Genomic DNA, 22,480 nt, shown 5'->3' with positions numbered 1-22,480 from the left:
TTTAAAATTGACACCTCCAACATAACTAGGACTAATGGATGCAAGATTGCAGGTAAATGTTTTCAAACAGACTTGGCCTAAAACTCTTTATTCAATTACATTGTTGAAATATGGAATGGTCTACCATCCAATATCATTCTCCACTGTAGAAGTATTAAAAAAAAAAGTTGACATTTACTTAACTACAAATCCCTGACTAGAATTATTTTACTCTGATGCCAAGGTTACCAGCATGCAATATTTATATTGAAATGATAATTATTCATAGCAAAAATTGCCAGGTTACACGGAGTTATATGGACAAATGAATAGCAACAGACCTATTGGTCCTCATGAGGCTGTTTCGTTACTTAATCTAAATCTATCTAGAAGTAAAGTAATACTAAACGAGGAGTGGTTGTACAACCACTCCTCGTTTAGCGACGACAATTGGGACCAGCGTCGCCGTCATTAACCGATTTGGTCGTTAAGCGAAAGTGTATACATATATGTACATGTACAATGTCTAGCAATACATGTATCTTTATTTTCGTGTATTTTCCCTCTTTTATACAGTGGTTAGGTTCCTGAAATTACCGTGTATGACCAAATCCGCGTATGCTGACATTCCATATTAAATACCGGGGTATTTTTTTAGTTTTGACCATGGGCGCAATATAGCAATAGAAAATTAATTACTAATTTTGTAAATTAAAATGTATCAACGTAATATGCAATTTTGTGGGCGGAAATGAAAATAAAAAATACCTTGGTACAAGCAAATATGCTAATGAACGAAGTCGGTAGCATAGGATCGGGACGCCATCTTGTCGTCTGTCGATTGACGGCCTCGGTACTTCCGACAATACCTCACCAGGTATATTTTCTTGAAGGAATATTATGGAGCGGAGATACATGCATTCCTTGAAGCTGCAAGAATTTTGCATACCCCGCAAGCTGAGAGAGTGGTTGAAAAGCCCGCCAACATCTCTCAAGACGACGACAACGAGGACGATCCGAATGACATTTAATTTGCAGGTAATGATTTATTAAACACAGGTTAGGTTAGTTTAGTTTAGGTTAGACGAATTTATCCTTTCATTTCTTCGACGTCGGCATCTATCATAACAAACATGGCATACCATTCGTCTGACACAACTTCGTTACTTACGAAATCTGTTTTGGTACTTTTTTTTTTCTGCTCACAAAATTGCATATTACGTTGATACATTATAACTTACAAAATTAATAATTAATTTTCTATAGCTATATTGCGCCCATGGTGGAAACTAAAAATTTACCATTACCGGTATATACTGTACCCCCAGATAATTTTTGCAGCTTGCAGGATGGTAATATAGACCAAAGCTTCAGAACACTTTACCTCACAGGTAATATCCACCGTACAAGTTCATTTATAACATCATACAAATTTACCTCAGCCAACTTATCGTACACGAGGTCGTAACTTCGGGAGATTTACGTTAAACGAATATTGGTCTGTCATAAAGCCCGTTGTTACTCCGCGTTGTCGTTAACCGAGTAGGTCGTTAAACGAGGAGTGGTTGTATACCTTGCTACAAGCAAATATGCTAATGAACGAAGTCGGTAGCATAGGATCAGGATGCCATCTTGTCATCTATCAATTGATGGCCTCGGTACTTCCGACAGTACCTCGCCAGGTACATTTTCTTGAAGGAATGTTATGGAGCGGAGATACATGCATTCCTTCAAGCTGCAAGAGCTTTGTATACCCCGCAAGCTGAGAGAGTGGTTGAAAAGCCCGCCAACGTCTCTCACGATGACGACAACGAGGATGAGCTGGATGACAATTAATTTGCAGGTAATGATTTATTAAACACAGGTTAGTTTAGTTTAGGTTAGACGAATTTATCATCCTTTCATTTCTTCGACGTCGGCATCTATCATAACAAACATGGCGCACCATTCGTCCGACACGACTTCGTTACTCACGAAATCTGTTTTAGCACCTTTTTTGTTTTTTATTTCCGCTCACAAAATTGCATATTACGTTGATACATTATAATTTACAAAATTAATAATTAATTTTCTATAGCTATATTGCGCCCATGGTCGAAACTAAAAATTTATCAATACCGGTATATACAGGCACTCCTCGTTTAACGACGACAATTTGGACCGGCTTCGCCGTCGTTAAGCGAATTGGTCGTTAAGCGAAAGTGTATACTATTCGTACATGTACTGTATGTACAATGTCCAGCAATACATGTATCTTTATTTTCGTGTATTTTCCCTCTTTTATATAGTACACTAAAGCTTTATTTACTGCTTATTTACGGTGGTTAGGTTCCTGAAATTACCGTATATGACCAAATCCATGTATGCTGACATTCCATATTGAATACCGGGGTATTTTTTTAGTTTCGACCATGGGCGCAATATATCAATAGAAAATTAATTATTAATTTTGTAAATTAAAATGTATCAACGTAATATGCAATTTTGTGGGCGGAAATGAAAATAAAAAATACCTTGGTACAAGAAAATATGCTAATGAACGAAGTCGGTAGCATAGGATTGGGATGCCATCTTGTCGTCTGCCAACGTCTCTCACAACGACGACAACGAGGACGAGCCGGATGACATTTAATTTGCAGGTAATGATTTATCAAACACAGGTCAGGTTAGTTTAGTTTAGGTTAGACAATTTCATCATCCTTTTATTTCTTCGACATCGGCATCTATCATAACAAACATAGTGTACCATTCGTCCGACATGACTTCGTTACTTACGAAATTTGTTTTAGCACCTTTTTTTTTTATTTCCGCTCACAAAATTGCATATTACTTTGATACATTATAATTTACAAAATTAATAATTAATTTTCTATTGCTATATTGCGCCCATGGTCGAAACTAAAAATTTACCACTACCGGTATATATTGTACCCCAGGTAGTTTTTGCAGCTTGCAGGATGGTAATGTAGACCTAAGCTTCAGAACACTTTACCTCACAGCTAATATCCACCGTACAAGTTCAATTATAACATCATACAAATTTGCCTCAGCCAACTTAATTATCGTACACGACGTCGTAACTTCGGGAGATTTACGTTAAACGTCTGTCATAAAGCCTGTCGTAACTCCGCGTCGTCGCTAACCGAGTAGGTCGTTAAACGAGGAGTACCTGTACTGTACCCCAGGTAGTTTTTGCAGCTTGCAGGATGGTAATGTAGACCTAAGCTTCAGAACACTTTACCTCACAGCTAATATCCGCCGTACAAGTTCATTTATAATATCATACAAATTTGCCACAGCCAACTTATCGTACACGGCGTCGTATCTTTGGGAGATTTACGTTAAACAAATATTGGTCTGTCATAAAGCCCGTCATTACTCCGTGTTGTCGTTAACTGAGTAGGTCGTTAAACGAGGAGTGGTTATATATTTTCTAAGCCTGAATTTACTCATCTTCCTCTAAAATATTGCTCTGGTTTGTGAAGACAAATGAGAAATTTTGTTTATTATTTCTACCTGAGTGTGTATGTGTAACTGTATAGTGGGAGTGGGGTGTTGTTAGCAAGCTGGTCTGGACAGATGATTCCTCTCTTGGGTTACTGTACCTTTTGGGGTCCATCCTCTTTCCATTGCCTTAGTGATGCCACTTGAAAACACAGTTGCTCCCATATACCTTCCTTGGAAAAAAATTTAATGTTTGTCATTGACATTGGCTAACAGGAGGATGAGGGTAGTAAATGCAGGTTGTCAGCTCTCTTGATATGAAAAATCTGGAATAGTTAAATTCTTGTAGAGATCATGCTCCCAGTCCAGAGACCAAGTGTCAGCCCCTTGGGACTGCACCACTTCATGGAGGTGAGGGTGTTGATAGGTTTTGAAGATGGATGACAAGGACATAGTTATTTTTTATCACCATCTTGTAGGATGCTCCTAGTAGACACTACCATAGGTTTTGTTGGTGTGATTATTTACAGAAAAAAACATACATATACCAAAGGCTTTTTCCCTCTTACAAGGAAGGTAGCCAAAAAAACAAAGGCATAGAAACCACTCCCACCCATTCCATCCCCTACATACTTCACTCCCCTCTACACTCTTCCCTCCCTCTTATCTTGGCACCTCCTGGATGATGGGCCATCCCTGCATCTTGTCCACTGCCCTGGGTCAGAAGTAGTGCCACAAGATACAGCACATCCACAGCAAGGTCGCTTCATTAAATTGGTGACCCCCCCTTCTCTGTCCCCTCATGCAGGAAAGGAGAAGATGGGGAGAAATCCCTTCAGGTTGCATCAATTTATTTCTCATACATACTCCCTCACCCACTCCCCCTCATGCATTACAGCATCATCCATACACAACCATTCTCCGTTCACCCCTATCTTCTGTCCTCTCCCATCCTTCCTCAGCAGACATTCCCCCCTTTCCCAATGCCCCTTTTACCCCATCCATCCATCTCATCCTTGGTCACCCCCTCATGTTCACTCCTTCCACCTCTGCTTTCCACACCTCTTTTACAGAAAATATACTAATTAATATTTTCTTTTATTTTACAGTTATCTGTCAAAAATTGCTTTATTCGAGGCTCTGTTGTGCGGTATGTACAGTTGCCTGTTGATGAGGTGGACACACAGCTTCTGCAGGATGCAGCCAGACGAGAAGCACAACAACAGCGACAATGATAGTGTCAAGACATACTTTGATATCCTTTGTACCGTAATTTTTTATTAGATTAGATTGTGTGCCTGACAAAATTTCATATCATATATGATAATGATTTATAATGAACTGTTAATTTTCAGTTTCACTTACCCATGTCTAAAAAAAACATGTTTAAGTTTAACAGTTGTAAACTTAATAAAATAGAATTTGATATGATTTTGTGTTCAGAATAAATTTTCATAAGGATGTTTGGCCATGGATCATGCATAATGTTTCATCAATAAAGGTACTTATGAGTAATATGTCTTAATTTGATTACATATCAATGTAACAGGTATGAAGAGAAAGAGAAAGGAGTGGGGAGAGAAAATAAAACAGTGGACACTAAATTTAATATGATTCAGAATAAAATTTTATTGACATCTACTGATAAAGACCATGGGGTATAGATAATATTTCTTAAATTAAAAGCACTAAGAATAACTTATCTAAAATGTATTAGATAACAAAGTAACAGGTGTGAAGAGAACATAAGAATGAAGGAAACTGCAACAGACCATAAGACCTACACTAGGCAGTTCCATATGCATTACCACCTATCATCCCCATCCATAAAATTGTCTAACCTTTTCTTTAAACAATCAATAGTTTCAGTATTCACCGCATGGATATTAAGCCTATTCCATTCATTGACCACTTAGTAAACCAGTTCTTGCCTATTTCCTTTTTAAATTAAATTTGTTCAATTTAAATTCATTACTGTGAGTCCTGCCATGCCTTAATATGATGACCTTTGCATCCCCCTTGTTAAATCCCTTGATCCATTTGAACTCCTCTGTTAGATCACCCCACACACAGTGTCTTTCCAGAGAGTGTAAATTAAGGTGCCTAAACCTGTCCTTGTAAGGTAAATTACTGAGCCCATGTGTCATTTTGGTCATTCTTCTCTGTACTGATTCTAGCGAATGATGAGAGCAGGTAAGGCATCTGGGTTGGATGGGTGTCATGCAGAGTATCTAATAAAGGGTGGTATAGTGATGGTGGAATGGCTGGTGAAATTGTTTAATGTTTGTCCAAAATTAGGGTAGAGTGCCTGTAGTTTCACTTTACATGGGGTAAGTGCGAGTGTAGTAGTTTCAGAGGGATCTGTTTGTTAAGTGTAGTTAGGAAGGTTTATGGGAGGGTTTTGATTGAGAGGATTTAGAAAGGAACAGAGGGAGTAATTGATGAAGAACAGTGTGGGTATAGGATAGATAGGGGTTGCATGTATCAGATTTTTGTGGTAAGGCAGATAAGTGAGAAAGTTTTAGGAAAAGGGAAGGATGTTTTTTGAGCCTTTATGGATTTGGACCAGTTAAGAGTTTTTTCAAGAGTAGTAGAGCTTGTATTAGAATCAGAAATGGAGAGAGTGAGTGGTTTGAGGTAAAGGTGGGACTTTGCCAGGGATGTGTTATGTTACCTTGGCTGCTCAATTTAGACATGGATAGTGATGGTGCGAGAGGTAAATGCAAGGGTAATGTGTTGGGGATTGGAGATGGTTAAAGGAAATGGAGATAAGCCAGTTTTTGTTTGCTGATGACAGTGTGCTTGTGGCAGGATCAGAGAAGGAATTGAGGAAGTTAGTGACAGAGTTTGGGAAGGTGTGGAAAAGAAGGAAGTTGAGGATAAATTTGGGTAAAAGGTGATGAGATATACAAGGGGAGAAAGTGGCAGCAGACTGGAAGTGAGTGAAGGGAGAGTAACTGGAGGAAGTGGATAGTTTTATATACTTGGGTGTGAATGTGACAGGAAAGGGAGGACTGGAGGTTGAGGTAGAATGTAGATTGAGAAAAGTGAATAAATGCCTTGGGAGATTAAAAAGTGTAATGAGAAATAGACTCTTGGGAATGGATGCTAAGAGGAGATTGTATTAAGAAGCGATTGTACTGACAGCACTGTATGGGGCCATGGAACATAAGTGAGGAGTTTGAATGTATTTAAGAAGAGTTGCCTGAGAAGTATGGTAGGGGTTACTAGACTGGATAGAGTGAGAGACAAAGAGGTTAAGAGGAGAACAGGGTTGGAAAAGGAGTTGGGAGATAGGGTTGATGAAAGAGTATTGGGATGGTTTGGACACATGGAAAGAATGAGTGAAGAAAGATTAGTAAAAGTAGTGTGGAAGGCAGAGGTGGAGGGAGTGAACATGAGGGGGCAGCTAAGGCTGAGATGGATGGATGGGGTAAAAGGGGCATTCGGAAAGAGGGGAATGTCTGTTGAGGATGGAAGGGAGAAGACAAGACAGGGGTGAGTGGAGAATGGATGATGCTATGATCCATGGAAGGGAGTGGGGGTGAGGGATTATGTGTGAATAAAATTTGATGCAGCCCAAAGGGATTTCTTCTCTGTCTTCTCTTTTTCTGCATGAGAAGACGAAGAGGGGCTGGGGTCACCAATTAAATGAAGTGGCCTTACTGTGGATGTGCTGTGTCTTTCTATATTGCTTCTGACCCAGGGTAGTGGCAAGATGTAGGGATGACCCATCATCCAGGAGGAGCCAAGAAATGAGGGAGGGACAGGTGGTGAATGGGAGTGGAGTATTTGGGGATGAAATGGGTGGGAGTGGATTTATGCCTTTGACTTTGGCCACCTCCCTTGTAAAAGGGAAAAAGTTGTTGATATATGTATGTATGATATCCATTCTATAGGACGGAGACCAAAACTGCACCACTTAGTAAGGTTTTAACTAACACCAGATAGAGTTTGATAGCTACCTCTACTCTTTTATTAGTAAAAGTTCTAACAATGAAACATAGTGGTGTTAGCTATATTTCTGGTGCTAATACAGTGTTTCCTGGATTTAAGTTCAGAACTCACTAGCATTCCAAAGGCCCTCTTGCACTCAGTTTTCTCTAAAAAGGTGCTATCTAAGATAAACCTGCTTTCTGGGTTATGTAAACCTACATTTAACACACTGCACTTTGAGATATTGAAGTCCATTTGCCATTTCACCAACCATGTGAACAATTTGTTAAGATCTTCCAGCAGAATCTTGGAATCTTCTTCTGACCTAATTTGGCATCCTATTATAGTGTCATCCACAAACTTACATCACTACTAATCCCATTCTCTGAGTCATATACATGATTAACAATAAAGGACCCAAAACCAAGCCCTTGGGAGCTCCACAGGTAACAGTCCCCCATTTAGATTTTACACTGTTATGGTGACTGCTGTTTTCTGTCACTGATCCTTGGTCTAATTCATTCAGACACTTTTCCTCCTATGCCATGGGCTTTGGGTTTATTTACTAGTCTCTGGTGGGGCTCATTATTGAATGCTTTGTTAAAGTCATGGTAAATAACATCATAACTATCATTGTTATCTGATGCCTTGTAAACATTAGTGTAAAAAGATAAAAGATTAGTTACACATGACTTACCCTTGGTGAACCTATGCTGTGAGTCATGAATCAAATTATGTCTCTCAATGTGAACTCTGATTCTATTAGCTGTTATTGATTCTAGCATTTTACCTATAACCAACATCAAACTGATTGGCCAGAAGTTGTACATAGATGATTTGTCACCATTAGAAATAGGAACCACATTTGGCTGTCCCCAAGAAATAGGCACAAAACCAATGTCTACTGACTTGTTAAATATTTCTGTTAACTGGTCACAGATTTCAAATTTACACTCTTAACTCTCAGAAGATTTATATCTGAACCCAGTGATTTTGTAGCTTTAAGTCTATCAATCTGTTCGACTATTTCTGCCCTTCTAATGCTGATGTTAGTAATTCTACTTTCCTCATCCCCGCTGAAGGTTGGGTCACAGCCAGGCACCATATTTAACTTCCTTTTTTAAACAAGGAAATGTGGAAAGAAGATAGAATACCGTACATTATAGGAGAAAGCAGTCAGGGGAGAATGAAAAGGAGAAGGGGAAGTGGAGGAGGATAGGAAAAATGAGTGTGGAAGTTGGTAGAGAATTCTCTAGATAAGCGTTTCTCAACCAGGGTTCCCTGGAACCCTAAGGTTCTACAAAAGGTCCCTAAGGGTTCCGCGAGAACAAGTGAGATAAGCTCACTTTTGCTTTTTTATTTAATTTCATATGAGTAATATAATTAAATACACACATATTCTTGGTTATTGTAATAATGTAAAATGTAATATAGACACCATCCTATCTAACCTATTATTACGATGAAAATAAAATAGAAAGATATGGTATGTTTTTTTTTTTTTTTTTTTTTTTTTTTTTTTTTTTTTTTTTTTTTTTTTTTTTTTTTTTTTTTTTTTTTTTTTTTTTTTTTTTTCTTTCTTTCTTTCTTTCTTTCTTTCTTTCTTTCTTTCTTTCTTTCTTCCATAGGGGTTCCTTGAGACATATTCTAAAGCAGTGGTTCACCAAACTTTTTCTGGCCGCGACCCAAATCCAGATCTGGTGTATATGTGGCGACCCAAGCATCAAAAAGCAATTTCGAAAGTCTTCTTTTATTGAGAACACAATGAAATGAAAATACAATGGTACAATTTTTTTTTTTCTAACACGGTCTCGTGACCCATTCTTGAACACTTCATGACCCATAATTTGGGAATTGCTGCTCTAAAGGTTACAGCAAAGGTAAAAAGGTTGAGAAACACTGCTCTTGATAGATGGCAGGAAACTTTAGAAGAGGCAAAACCTGATGGTGGAATGAGACAGCTCATCATCTAACAAGATGAAAAGAAGTTTAAAAGAAATGGAGAAGAGATTGGCAGAGAAACATACAGGCAAAGGAAAAAATAAGCAAAAAATTGTGGTGGCAAATGCTAAAAGATATGTTAGGGAGGAATGAAAGAAACATAAGTGAACCAAAAAAGAAAGATCTGTTCAGAAGAACTAAGCAAATGAAAAGAGAGAAAAGATGTAGAAGGAAAATATGTAAAAGATAGTAGAAGAGTAATCAAAGTGGAAGAGAAAGGAAAAAAAAATGGACACTGAGGGTTTTCAGGGGTGTACTAGATCAGGGGTCACCAAACTTTAAACACCAGGCCAGATAATTGAGAGAATGCAATTCAAAACAGGATCTGAAAATTAAAAACACTTGTTTATTTTTTACATTGAATATTCTATCCATTTTTTTTTTTTTTTAAGAAAAATCTATCTACCAAGAGCATTTTCCTTGTTATAAGGGAGGTAGCCACTCCCACCCATTCCACAACCCACCACCACCCCCTCATCCCTCTCATCTTAGCTCCTCATGGAAGACGGGTCATCACTGTATCCTGCCCACTGCCTTGGGTCAGAAGCAATATAGCAAGACAAAATACATCCATAGCAAGGCTACTTCACTTAATTAGTGCCCCCCATCCCCTCATGCAAAACAAGAAAGGACTGGGAGAAATTACTTCGGGCTGTGTCAAAATATCATTCACACATAAGCCTCCCCAGCCGCTCCCTTCCATGCATGACAGTATCATCTATACACAATCATTCTCCACTCATCCCTATCTTCTGCCTTCTCCCTTCCTTAACAGACATTTCCCTCTTGCTCAATGCACCCTTTATCCCATCCATCTCATCTTCAGTCATTCCCTCAAATTCACTCCCTCCACCTCTGCCTTCCACACCTCTTTTAGTAATCTTTCTTCACTTATTCTTTCCATGTGTCCAAACCATCCCAATACTCTTTCATCAGCCTTATATATCATCATCTTTTCCACTACTACTCTCCTCCTCACCACCTCATTTCTCACTCTATCCAACCTTGTAACCCCTACCATTCTTCTTAGACATTTCATCTTGAACACATTCAAACTTTTCCTCTCTGCCCCATACAAACCCATCAGCACAATCACCCCCTCATACAATCTCTTCTTTGCATCCATTCCCAGATGCCTATTTCTCATGACACTTTTTAATACCTCGATCTACAATTTACCTCTACCTCTACTCCCTTTTCTGCCACATGCGACCCCAAATACCTAAAGCTATCCACTTCCACCAGCCTCTCTTTTAAGACTTACTTTCAACTCAGTGCCATCCTCTACCCTTGTACATCTCATCACATTACTTTTACCTACATTTATTTTCAACTTTCTCCTATCGCATACCCTACCAAACTCTGTCATTAACTCCCTTGATCTCCCTTCTGACCTTGCCACAACCACAGTGTCACCAACAAACAACAACTGGCCTACCTCCCACTTTTCTCCATTTTCTTTAACCATCTCCAGTCCCCTGTCCATTACCCTCACCTTTACCTCCTGCACCACCCCATTCATATGCACACTGAACAGCCACAGTGACATGACTCATCCCTGAAACAGTCCCACCTTTACCTCAAACTACTCACTCCATTTCCCATTCTAACTCAGGCTCTACTACTCTTGTAAAAACTCTTGACTGTCCTTAACAGATTTCCCTCAATCCCATATATCTGCAAAACCTCCCACAGTGCCTTCCTGTCTGCCTTGTCATAAGTGTTTTCCAAATCCATAAAGGCCCAAAAAACATCCTTAACTTTTGTTAAAGCTTTCTCGCACATCTGCCTTACCACAAAAATCTGATCCACACAACCCCTGCCTTTCCTAAACCCACACTGTTCCTCACCAATTACTCCCTCTGTTCCTCTCCTAATCCTCTCAATTAAAACCCTCCCATAAACCTTCCCAACTACACTCAACAAACTGATCCCTCTGAAACTACTACACTCACATTTGTCCCCTTTTCCCTTGTAAAGTGGAACTATACAGGCACTCCTCCAGTCCTCTGGCACTCTACCCTCCCTTAGACACACATTAAACAACCTCACTAGCCAGTCCACTATTACTGTACCTCCCTTCTTCAGACACTCTGCATGACACCCATCTAACCCAGGTGCCTTAACTGCTCTCATCATATTCAGAACTAGTTGCTCCTCATCTTTTCTTATTTCTCCTCCATTATCCTTTCCCATGACCATTTTCATAGGTTATCTCACTGCTACTACCAATCCCTCCCTATCCTCCACATTCAAGAGCTCTTTAAAATACTCTGCCCATTTTCCCTTTGCTACCTCCTCTTCCGTTTGGATCTGTCCATCTGTGCCTATTACCCTTTCTTCTCTACTTGATTCACCTCCCCTTCCTCTCTTAATTTCCTTCCAAATCATCTTTTTATTGCTTTAAAAAAATTCTGTTGTACTCCCCTATTTTACATCTCTCCTTTTTGCCTCCTTTATATTTTGTTTTCTCTTCTTTTTTATATACAGGGTCTAACAGATAAATCCGTACAAACTTTGAAGAGGTTTTAAGCACTTAAAAAGTAACATATGGCAATTCTGATTGTTTCCAGATACTTCCATTTGTCTAATAATTTAGCCAGTTGTATACTAGCACCGGTGCAATAAACATTAAGCAATGGAACAAGCCAAACGTTCAGCCATATGCCAACTTCGTCGCGCGGGTCACACTCCTAGCGCCATAATAAGGATGCTAAAATACTCCAGACAAACTGTTTACGATGTTTGTAAACGTTTTGATGAGACCGGCGAAGACCAACGAGCTGCTCACAAGCCCAGAAGGGGCAGAATTCTAACACCTCGCTTTTTAGCTGGTCTCAAGAGAAGTGTCAATGCAAATCCAGCCTTACCATTATCGACATTGGCAAAGAAGAGAGGTGTCAGCACAATGACAATTCACAGAGCATTAAAGAAATTGGGATTAACCTCATTCTCACAAGGAAAAAGACATCTTTTGACACGAAAAATGAAAGAAATCTGCTTGACCAGGTGCCAAAAGCTGTTGAACTGGATGAAGTCGAATGGCTCAGTCATCAAGTTTTTTTCCGACGAGAAGATTTTCACGGTTGATGCGACTTTCAATAAGCGGAATGATCGCTGGATAGCCTCCTCATCCTCAGAGGTTCAACACAAGACAACGACGAAGAAACCAGCAAGTGTCATGGTGCTCTGTGTGGTGTCAACTGAGGGGGACGTCTTCACTCACTTCTTCAACAACAAGGAGAAAGTCAATGCCGTTGTCTATTGCAAAGTTCTAGAAGAGAAAATAATACCCTGGATGAAAGATAAGGCTAGTGGCAACCAGTTTGTCTTCCAACAAGACTCGGCTCCAGCCCACACAGCGAAGAGGACCACCAACCTTCTCGAAGGGTCAAATGTGCAGTTCTGGAACAGAGTTGTGGCCCTCTAATTCACCAGACCTAAACCCTTTAGATTATTATTTTTGGGCGCGAATTGAGGCCAAGGCATGTGACAAGCCACACAGAAGTATAACAACCCTGAAGACAGACATCAAGAAGGCTGTGGGTTCATTATCAAAGTCTGAGATCATCAACGCTGTATCCAAGTTTCGTAAACGCGTTGAAAGCGTCATAACAGCTGAAGGTGGTTACATTGAATGAAATCATTGTTCTTATTGCCTTTTCTAAATATACTGAAAATTTCATAACTCTCTGTTTATTATAACCCGAGATATTAATCTTAAAATATGTGATAAGAAGTTGTACGGATTTATCTGTTAGACCCTGTATACTCATATTTTTCACTCATACCACTTTGCAACCAGTCTGTGAATGCTCACTTCTTCTCTTCTACTACCTTCTTCACTTCATTATCCCACTATTCACTACCTTTCCTTCAATTCCTTCCCATCCTCCTTGTTACATATACCATCTTTGCACACCTTGTCACTTCCTCTATGAAACACCCCCATTCCTCTTCCACATCTACTTCTACTGTATCCCTCACTACCTCCCACACTTCACTCAGCTTCTTGTACTCCCTCCCATCATTTAAACAGTTTGCTCTAAGCACCTCTCTATACCATCCACCCTTTTCCTCTTTCTCCACCTATCCTCCACTCTTAACTTACCTTCCACCAAAAAAAAATCTGATATTCCCCCACTCTCTTCCCTGAGAACATGGACATTGAGAACTCTTCCAATTCTTTTCCTGGATGCAACTGCATAGTCCATTAAAGCCTTATCAACCACCCCTCCATCCACCACCCTCTTCTGTGTTTATTTATGCTTGACTTTCTTCCTGAACACTGTATTTGCTATAATCAACTCTCTTTCTAAACACATCACCCCCATTAAATCTCCACTATGATTTTTATCTGGTACACCGCACTTCCCAACAATTCCATCAATTGGTTCATCCCCTACTCTAGCACTGAGATATCCCAATACCATTACATTGACATTTCTCCCAAAACTCTCAATGCACTCATTTAAATCTGTCCAAAAAGCCTACCATTCTTCTACATTTTTCTCACTACCAGGCCCATATGCACTTACAAAGACCCACATCTCCCTGGTTTCACCTTCATCCACATTAACCTTGAAGAAACCTCTTTCCACCTCACCGCATGCTTACCTATCTCCTCACTAGTAGAGCCACCCCTTCCTTTTCTCATCTCCTTGTTCCCAACATCCTCCTAACTACAATTCCAAACTCAAAATCACCCCACCCCTTTAGGAAAAAAAAAAAAAAAAAAAACATATACAGAGTGGCAGCAGGCCATAGTTTGGTCATCCCTATACTAGATGAACAGAACAAGTACCAACTGGAAGAAACGGCAAAAATGGAATGACTGTTAGAGGAGACTGCAGAAAAAAATACCAAGGCAGCTTTAAAAGAGATGACGAGTGGTAAGGCAGTAGTACCAAAAGGAATGATAAGGGATGTATTATAGGCAGCAAGAAAGGGAGGAGTGAGAGTTGACAAACATGAACAAATGGCAAGATGGAGAGGAAGTACTAGAAATGGATAAGCTGTACTACCATACCAATCAATAAATGTAAGGGGGATCTTATGGAATGAATAAGTATAGAAGAATGAGGCTACTAGAACATGGAATGAAAGTATGTGAAGGTGTGTTAGAGAAGAGACTCAGATAGGTCCACTACAGAAATACAACCAGAAGAAAAGGAAGTTCTATCACATTTTTGAGGACTTGGAAAAGGCTGTTGACGAAATACCAAGTGAGGTGACAGAGTGGGTCTTAGGAGAAAGTGGCTACCTGAAAGGATGGTGGCAGCAGTTATATTTGTGGTTCTGTACATTGGAACCAGTACAGGCATACAGTAACAGGAACATCAGAAGAGTTAGATATTGGATTGTGAGTACATCAGGGCTCTATATTAATTGTGGTAATATTCACCATATAATGGATGAGGCAACTGGAGAGGCCAGAAATGGAGTTTCATGGGAATAAGTGCTGATGGCAAAATCAGGTCAGGAAGTATTGGAAATGGTAACAAAATAATTGAAAATATATTGGAGAAAAACAAAGGTAATGGTTACTAGAAAAGACTCCATCCACAGCACAACAGCTGACATGCTTTCAGTACATGAATTAGAGCTCACAGAATGTCAAAGATTAATCATGGGAGCTCAAATATAAGCCTAAGTAGTAGTAATATGCAGATTTTAGGATTATGAAAGTATTTTTATTTGGCATTGAATCAATATACATGAAGTGCAGATAAAAGAACACATAGTTCGAAATAACAATTACAAATGCTGAGGATAACAAAAAAGCATGTAAGCTTATTTCCATTGTGGATTTATGAACAGGGGACTCAAATTTGCAAGGATTATATATATGTATATATCTGTCTATCCATATACAAATAAGTTTCTTCCCTCAAATAAGTTTTTTACCTTCATCATATTTTCTATGGTTATCAAAATTCACGGGTGAAAGAGAACGAGCGATAGAGCAGTGAGTTTATTTTTCATAATGCGAGTATTATGACACATCACATGTCTGGCAGCTAATGCTGCCAGACGTGTGATGTGGCCCGTATTGAAGGGGTTAAATATAAGTACTATATTTGCTTTTTTCCAATCTTTTGGAACTTTTCCTTCTTTCAAGGAACTAATTATTATGCTATGTATTTTGTCTGCCAGTTCATTCCTGCATTCTTTCGGAATCAGTTTGCTATTTCATCTGGTCCATGCGATTTTCTGACATCAAGATTACTCAAGTGTTTCATTATTTCATTCTTTGTTACTTGTATTTCTTTCATAGGGGGGACTTTCTCTTCCCATTCAATCTCTTCAGGTTGTATGTTCTCCCTTGTAAACACTGATTTAAAATGCTTGTTCATAATTTCTGCCATTTCTATTTCCTCCTTGTCTTAATTTATCCAAATCTTGTTTTTCAGTTTGTTGTTTACAAATCTGTAAAATAGTTTTGGTTGATCTTCACATTTTTCAGTGACATCTTTTTAATATTTTCTCTTTTTCTCTCTGTGCACTTGTACATATTCATTTCTATAACAAGTATATATTTTCCATTTTTCAGGTCTTTTGTCTTCCATTTGGTCCAGGCTTTATCTCTTTTGTCTTTTAACTCCCTACAACTTTTGTTGTACCAGCACTTTACATATTCTTTTTCTTGTTTTTGTCTTGAGACATATTTTTCCACTCCTTTTTTATAAATTTGTGTCAAAATATTCCATTTCTCTTCCACTGTTGTTTCTTCTTTGTATATTCCTTCCCAGTTTTCTTTTTGAAAGAATTCTCTTTTTTTTTCATACATCATTCTTCCTTTTCTATATTGTTAATTTCTTTTCATGTATTTCTCCTCATTTAGTTCCAGTTCAATCAATATGTGGTCACTTTTACTTATTGGTGTCCTATATTCAATCTTTTCCACAATTTTAGGTTCAGATGTGATTATTAGGTCTAGTCTCGATGGTTCTTCATTTCTATACCTAGTGTTCTCTTGTATCCATTGTGTCATTGTATGGTCAATTATCATCTCGAGTAGAACATTTCCCCATGAATCGTCTCCACCCTTTACTGTCATCTCTTCCCAGCAGACTTCTTTGCAATTAAAGTCGCCCATTATAACTATTCTTCCTCCATCTTCCATTATCTTATTTAATGTTATCCTTGTCTCTTCTAACATACTTTTATGTTCACTCTCTTCCCACGAGGCTGTTTCTGGAGGCACATAATTATCACAAACTTTCTGCTCTTCTTATCTCTGTCTTCCACTTCGATCATAATCATCTCTACTGTATTCTTTCTGTATGTGACACTCCTCACGTTTATATCCTTCTTAATCAGGAACATAACTCCACCCCCTTGTTTTGTCTCTCTGTTTCTAATCCAATAATTATATGCATCATGTCCTACACTGTTGGGTGGTAGTGGACCTTTTAATTTTGTCTCTACAATTCCCATTATGTCCAGTTCTTTTTCCTTCAGATAATCATTCAGTTCATTCAATCCTGTTATTAATCTATCTATATTTGTATAAGAAACTCTTAATTTTCTGGTACTTCCATTGCATTTTCTGTTTGTTTTTTGTTTCTCTCTGTTATGGTCCATTTCTTCACTTTCATATTCACTACTCTCCAATAGAATTTCTCTTTTTCTGACTCTGTTCTGTTCTTGATTTTTTACTTAGCTTCTTTTCTTTTCATTTTTTCCTCCTCTCTTTCCTCTCTATTCAATTCTCTTTTTATCCATACCTTTTTATATTGTTCACTGTTTGCTAGTTTCCCTGTTTTTGCTAAGATATTCTCTGCTGTTGTTTGTGACCTGAATTTAATCTTAATTGGTTTGGTCTTATCTGTATATTTTTTGAGTCTATACATCTCTTCAATTTGTTTCATGATTTCAGGTTCATCTTCCTGAACTAATTCTAGTAAGCTGCCTACTTTTTCTTTTTCCTCTTTGATTCTTGTGGTTCTATTAAGGTTATACTTCTCTTCCATTCCTAATATAATTATACATTTCTTTTTATCTGCTAAGTCTCTTACTATATTCTCCTTCTGTCTCATCACTTTGATAACTGAGTCTTCAGTTTGTTCTTTCATTTGCTGTTTTATTATGTCAGTAAATTCAACTTTACTGTTTCTTGGATTTTTTTCCAACCCTGTGCTTGTTTTGCTATGGTCTCTTTATTGTCTTTATTATTCATCTGTAATTCCTCATTCTCATCTTTTACTTCATTTAGCTGTCTTTTTAATTCTTCTATTTCTTTAGTTAAGTTTTTGTTCACTTTCTCTAGTTCTTCCAATTTTTCAACTCTCTGCACAATCTTTGCTATGTTACCAAACCTACTCTCCCAATGTTCGGTCATTTTTTCAAGTTTTTCCTCTAGTCTTGCTAATCGGGGAGGTTGGTATCCCCCCCCCCCCTCATTAAATCCCTGGAAATTATTATCTTCACCTTCCATTGTGCTGCTCTTATCGATATTTCTAATCTTTATATTTTTGTTAATCCCTTCTCCAAAATCCTCAGTCCTCCGTTTGTTTACAAGACGCCTGTCCTCCTGGACCAAGTCCTCCCCTTCCTCATTTCCTTCCATTTCCCTCAGTAATCCCTCCCCTTCTCCTTTTTTCTCACCTTCCCACTACACCTCAAGCTTTCCCCTTCCCTGTAAATACAATAAGGTACCTCCTTGACGTTGAGATCCACGTAAAGTTTTATTTTCCTTCGGAACTCCAATCTTCGCCTTCCATCCGTCGAAAGTGTGTGTGTGGGAAGGGGAGCTATGCTCGTAGTGTCCCGTCTTTATATCTCATTTTATCTAAATTATTTTTAAATTCATGTATTGTTTTTGCACACACCACTTTCTCATCTAACTTGTTCCAAATGTCTATTATTCTGTGAGGAAAGCTATTCTTTTTCAGATCTCTTCTACAGCTGTCTTTCTTGATTTTCTTTCCGTGTTCTCTTGTATTTCTTTCATCCCATTTTATTAGATCCTCTCTATCAATAATTTCTATGCCTTTCATGATTCAGTAAATAGTTATCAAATCTCCTCTCTCTCTTCTCTGCTCTAGTGTCTGTAGCTCAAGTTTTGCTAGTCTCTCTTCATATGATAGTTTTGAGAGTGTTGGTGCCAATTTTGTAATTGCTCTTTGTATTCTTTCAAGTTTTTTTATACATTTTTTTTGTACTTTGTGACCACATCATTGCTGCATATTCCAATCTTGGTCTTATCAAAGTGATTAATATTTTCTTCACCATTTCTTCATCCAGGTATGTAAATGCCACTTTGATTGTTCTTATTAAATTATAAGTTTCTCCAAAAATCTTGTTTATATGTTTCTCAGGTGACATATTATTCATAACAATGACTCCCAGGTCCTTCTCATTTTCTACTTTTTTTTATTCCTTCTCCCAATTCATTTGATCCTTCTATTCTTTTTTTGCGTTTTCCAAATTCCATTATACTACACTTTTTAGTATTGAACTCCATCTCCCACTTCCTACTCCATTCCCATACTTTATTTAGATCACTCTGTAGTGACTCACAATCTTCTTCCGTGTTCACTTTTTTTTAACAGTTTTGTGTCATCTGCAAAGAAGCTCATGTAACTTTCAATTTTTTATCCATATCATTAATATATATAGCAAACATTATTGGGGCCAAAACTGTTCCTTGTGGAACACCGCTTATTACATCATCCCAGTTAGAGTGTTTGTCTCTTATCACTACTCTCATTTTTCTTTCTTGCAAAAAGTCTTCCATCCATTTAAGCAGTTTGCCCTGTATTCCTCCTTCAGTTTCTAATTTCTTAAGTAACTTCTTATGTGGTACTTTGTCAAAAGCTTTTTTTAGGTCTAGAAATGCACAATCAGCCCATCCATCTCTTTCTTGTATTATATCTATTAGCCTTGAATAGAAACATATTAAATTGGTGACACATGATCGTCCTTGTCTGAATCCAAACTGCCTTGGATTTTGTACGTTGTTTTTTTCTAAATACTTTACCCATCTACTTTTGATCATTCTTTCACAGATTTTTGCTATTGTACTTGTTAGAGAGACTGGTCTATAGTTTGTAGGGTCCAATTTATTTCCTCTTTTGTATATAGGTACTAAATTTGCTCTTTTCCAATCTTTTGGAACTTTTCCTTCTTTCAAGGAACTGTTTATTATGCTTTGTATTTTGTCTGCCAGTTTATTCTTGCATTCTTTCAAAATCCAGTTTGCTATTTCATCTGGTCCATGCGATTTTCTGACATCAAGATTACTCAAGTGTTTCATAATTTCGTTCTTCGTTACTTCTATTTCTTTCATAGGGGGGACTTTCTCTTCCCATTCAATCTCTCCAGGTTGTATGTTCTCCCTTGTGAACACTGATTTAAAATGCTTGTTCATAATTTCTGCCATTTCTATTTCCTCTGTGTATTCAACTCCTCCTTGTCTTAATTTATCCAAATCTTGTTTTTCAGTTTGTTGTTTACAAATCTGTAAAATAGTTTTGGTTGATCTTCACATTTTTCTATGACATCTTTTTCATATTTTCTTTTTTCGTCTGTGCACACTTGTACATATTCATTTCTATAACAAGTATATATTTTCCATTTTTCAGGTCTTTTGTATTTCTTCCATTTGGTCCAAGCTTTATCTCTTTTGTTGTACCAGCACTTTACATATTCTTTTTCTTGTTTTTGTCATGGGACATACTTTTCCACTCCTTTTTTTATAAATTTGTGTCAAAATATTCCATTTCTCTTCTACTGTTGTATCTTCTTTGTGTATTCTTTCCCAGTTTTCATTTTGAAAGAATTCTCGTATTTCATCAAAATTTGTTTTTTCATACATCAATCTTCCTTTTCTATATTGTTCATTTCTTTTCATGTATTTTTCCTCATTTAGTTCTAGTTCTATCAATATGTGGTCACTTTTACTTATTGGTGCCTGGTATTCTATCTTTTCCACTATTTCAGTTTCTGATGTGATTATTAGGTCTAGTCTCGATGGTTCTTCATTTCTATACCTAGTGTTCTCTTGAATCCATTGTGTCATTGTGTGGTCCATAATCATCTCAAGTAGAACATTTCCCCATGAGTCTTCTCCACCCTTTACTGTCATCTCTTCCCAGCAGACTTCTTTGCAATTAAAGTCGCCCATCATAACTATTCTTCCTCCATCTTCCATTATATTGTTTAATGTTATTCATGTGTCTTCTAACATACTATTATGTTCACTCTCTTCCCACGAGGCTGTTTTGGGGGGCACATATTTTATTACAAACTTTCTGCTCTTCTTATCTCTGTCTTCTACTTCTGTCATAATCATCTCTACTCTATTCTTTCCATATGTGACACTCTTCACGTTTATATCCTTCTTAGTCAGGAACATAACTCCACCCTCTTGTTTTATCTCTCTGTTTCTAATCCAATAATTATATGCATTGTGTCCTATGCTGTTGGGTGGTAGTGGACCTTTTAATTTTGTCTCTACAATTCCCATTATGTCCAGTTCTTTTTCCTTCAGATACTCGTTCAGTTCATTCAATCCTGTTATTAATCCATCTATATTTGTGTAGGACACTCTTAACTTTCTGTTATTTCCATTGTATTTTCTGTTTCTTTTTTGTTTCTGTTATGGTCCATTTCCTCACTTTCATATTCACTACTCTCCAATAGAATTCTTCTTTTTCTGACTCTGTTCTGTTCTGGTTTTTTTCTTTAGCTTCTTGCCTTTTCATTTTTTCCTCCTCTCCTCTCCTCTTTATTCATTTCTCTTTTTGTCCATACCTTTTTATATTGTTCACTTGCTGCTAGCTTCCCTGTTTTTGCTAAGATATTCTCTGCTGTTGTTTGTGACCTGAATTTAATCTTAATTGGTCTGGTCTTATCTGTACTATATTTTCCGAGTCTAAACATCTCTTCAATTTGTTTCATGATTTCAGATTTATCTTCCTGAACTAATTCTAGTAAACTGTTTATTTTTTCTTTCCTTTTTAATTCTTGTGGTTCTATTTTGGTTAAATTTCTCTTCCATTCCTACTATAATTATACATTTCTTTTTGTCTGCTAAGTCTCTTACTATATTCTCCTTCTGTCTCATCACTTTAATAACTGGGTCTTCAATTTGTTCTTGCATTTGTTGCTTAATTATATCAGTAAATGCAACTTTACTGTTTTCTTGGATTTTTTCCAGCCCTGTGCTTCCTTTGCTATGGCCTCTTTATTGTCTTTATTATTCCTCTTTAATTCCTCATTCTCTTCTTTAACTTCTTTTAACTGTCTTTTTAATTCTTCTATTTCTAAAGTTAAGTTTTTGTTCGCCTTCTCTAGTTCTTCCAATCTTTCAACTCTCTGCGCAATCTTGGCTACGTTACCAAACCTGTTTTCCCAATGCTCGGTCATCTTATCAAGTTTTTCCTCTAGTCTTGCTAATCGGGGGAGGTTGTTATCCCCCCCCCTTATTAAATCCCAGGAAACTATTATCATCACCTTCCTCTGTGCTGCTCTTATCTATATTTCTAATCTTTACATTTTTGTTGATCCCGTCATCACCGAAATCGTCATCATCATCGGTCCGTCTTTTGTTTACAAGACGCCTGGCCTCCTGGACCATGTCCCCCTCTTCCTCATTTCCTTCTATTTTCCTCAATAATCCCTCCCCTTCTCCTTTTTTATCCCTTTCCCACTGCACCACGAGCTTTCCCCTTCCCTATAAATACAATAAGGTACTTTCTGGACGTTGAGATCCACGTAGATTTTCCTTTTTCTTCGGAATTCCAATTCTCGCCGTCCATTCGACGAAAGGGTGTGTGTGTTTTACCACCTCATGCCTTGTTTTACTATTCCATTCCTATTACTTTCTTTTCTTTTCCGTTTTTCTTTCCACTTCCATTTTTTTTTTTTTTTTTTTTTTTTTACTGTTCTCCCGTTCTTTACACAAACCATGAGTTTATCTCTTATCCTGACTTTTTCTCCACAATTGCAACTCAACGACCCACGTCGTCTTTCAAGTCTAAGGCTTCAGCTGAAGTCTGTGTGTGTGTGTGTGTGTGTTACCACCTCATACCTTGTTTTCTTATTCCATTCATATTACTTTGTTTTCTTTTCTTTTCCATTTTCTCCTTTCCCTTTTTCTCTCTTTTTTTAC

The 22,480-nt window shown here is 37.7% G+C and overlaps 1 protein-coding gene across 1 annotated transcript in view; it reads left to right on the top strand.

The window, feature by feature from the left end:
- The window catches only part of LOC143029710 (U6 snRNA-associated Sm-like protein LSm2), a 51,472-nt gene extending 46,532 nt beyond the window's left edge, over positions 1–4,940 (top strand). Inside the window, exon 4 of the mRNA XM_076192565.1 lies at positions 4,533–4,940. Coding sequence (XP_076048680.1) covers positions 4,533–4,658 — 126 coding nt within the window. The 3' untranslated portion in view covers positions 4,659–4,940. The remainder of the gene's footprint in view (positions 1–4,532) is intronic.
- Positions 4,941–22,480: the final 17,540 nt, after the last annotated feature.

This window comes from Oratosquilla oratoria, chromosome 11 (genome assembly GCF_046742065.1).
Source record: "Oratosquilla oratoria isolate Oo_2021 chromosome 11, ASM4674206v1, whole genome shotgun sequence".
NCBI classification, from domain to species: Eukaryota; Metazoa; Arthropoda; class Malacostraca; order Stomatopoda; family Squillidae; genus Oratosquilla; species Oratosquilla oratoria.
This window is presented reverse-complemented; position numbering and strand designations above follow the sequence as displayed.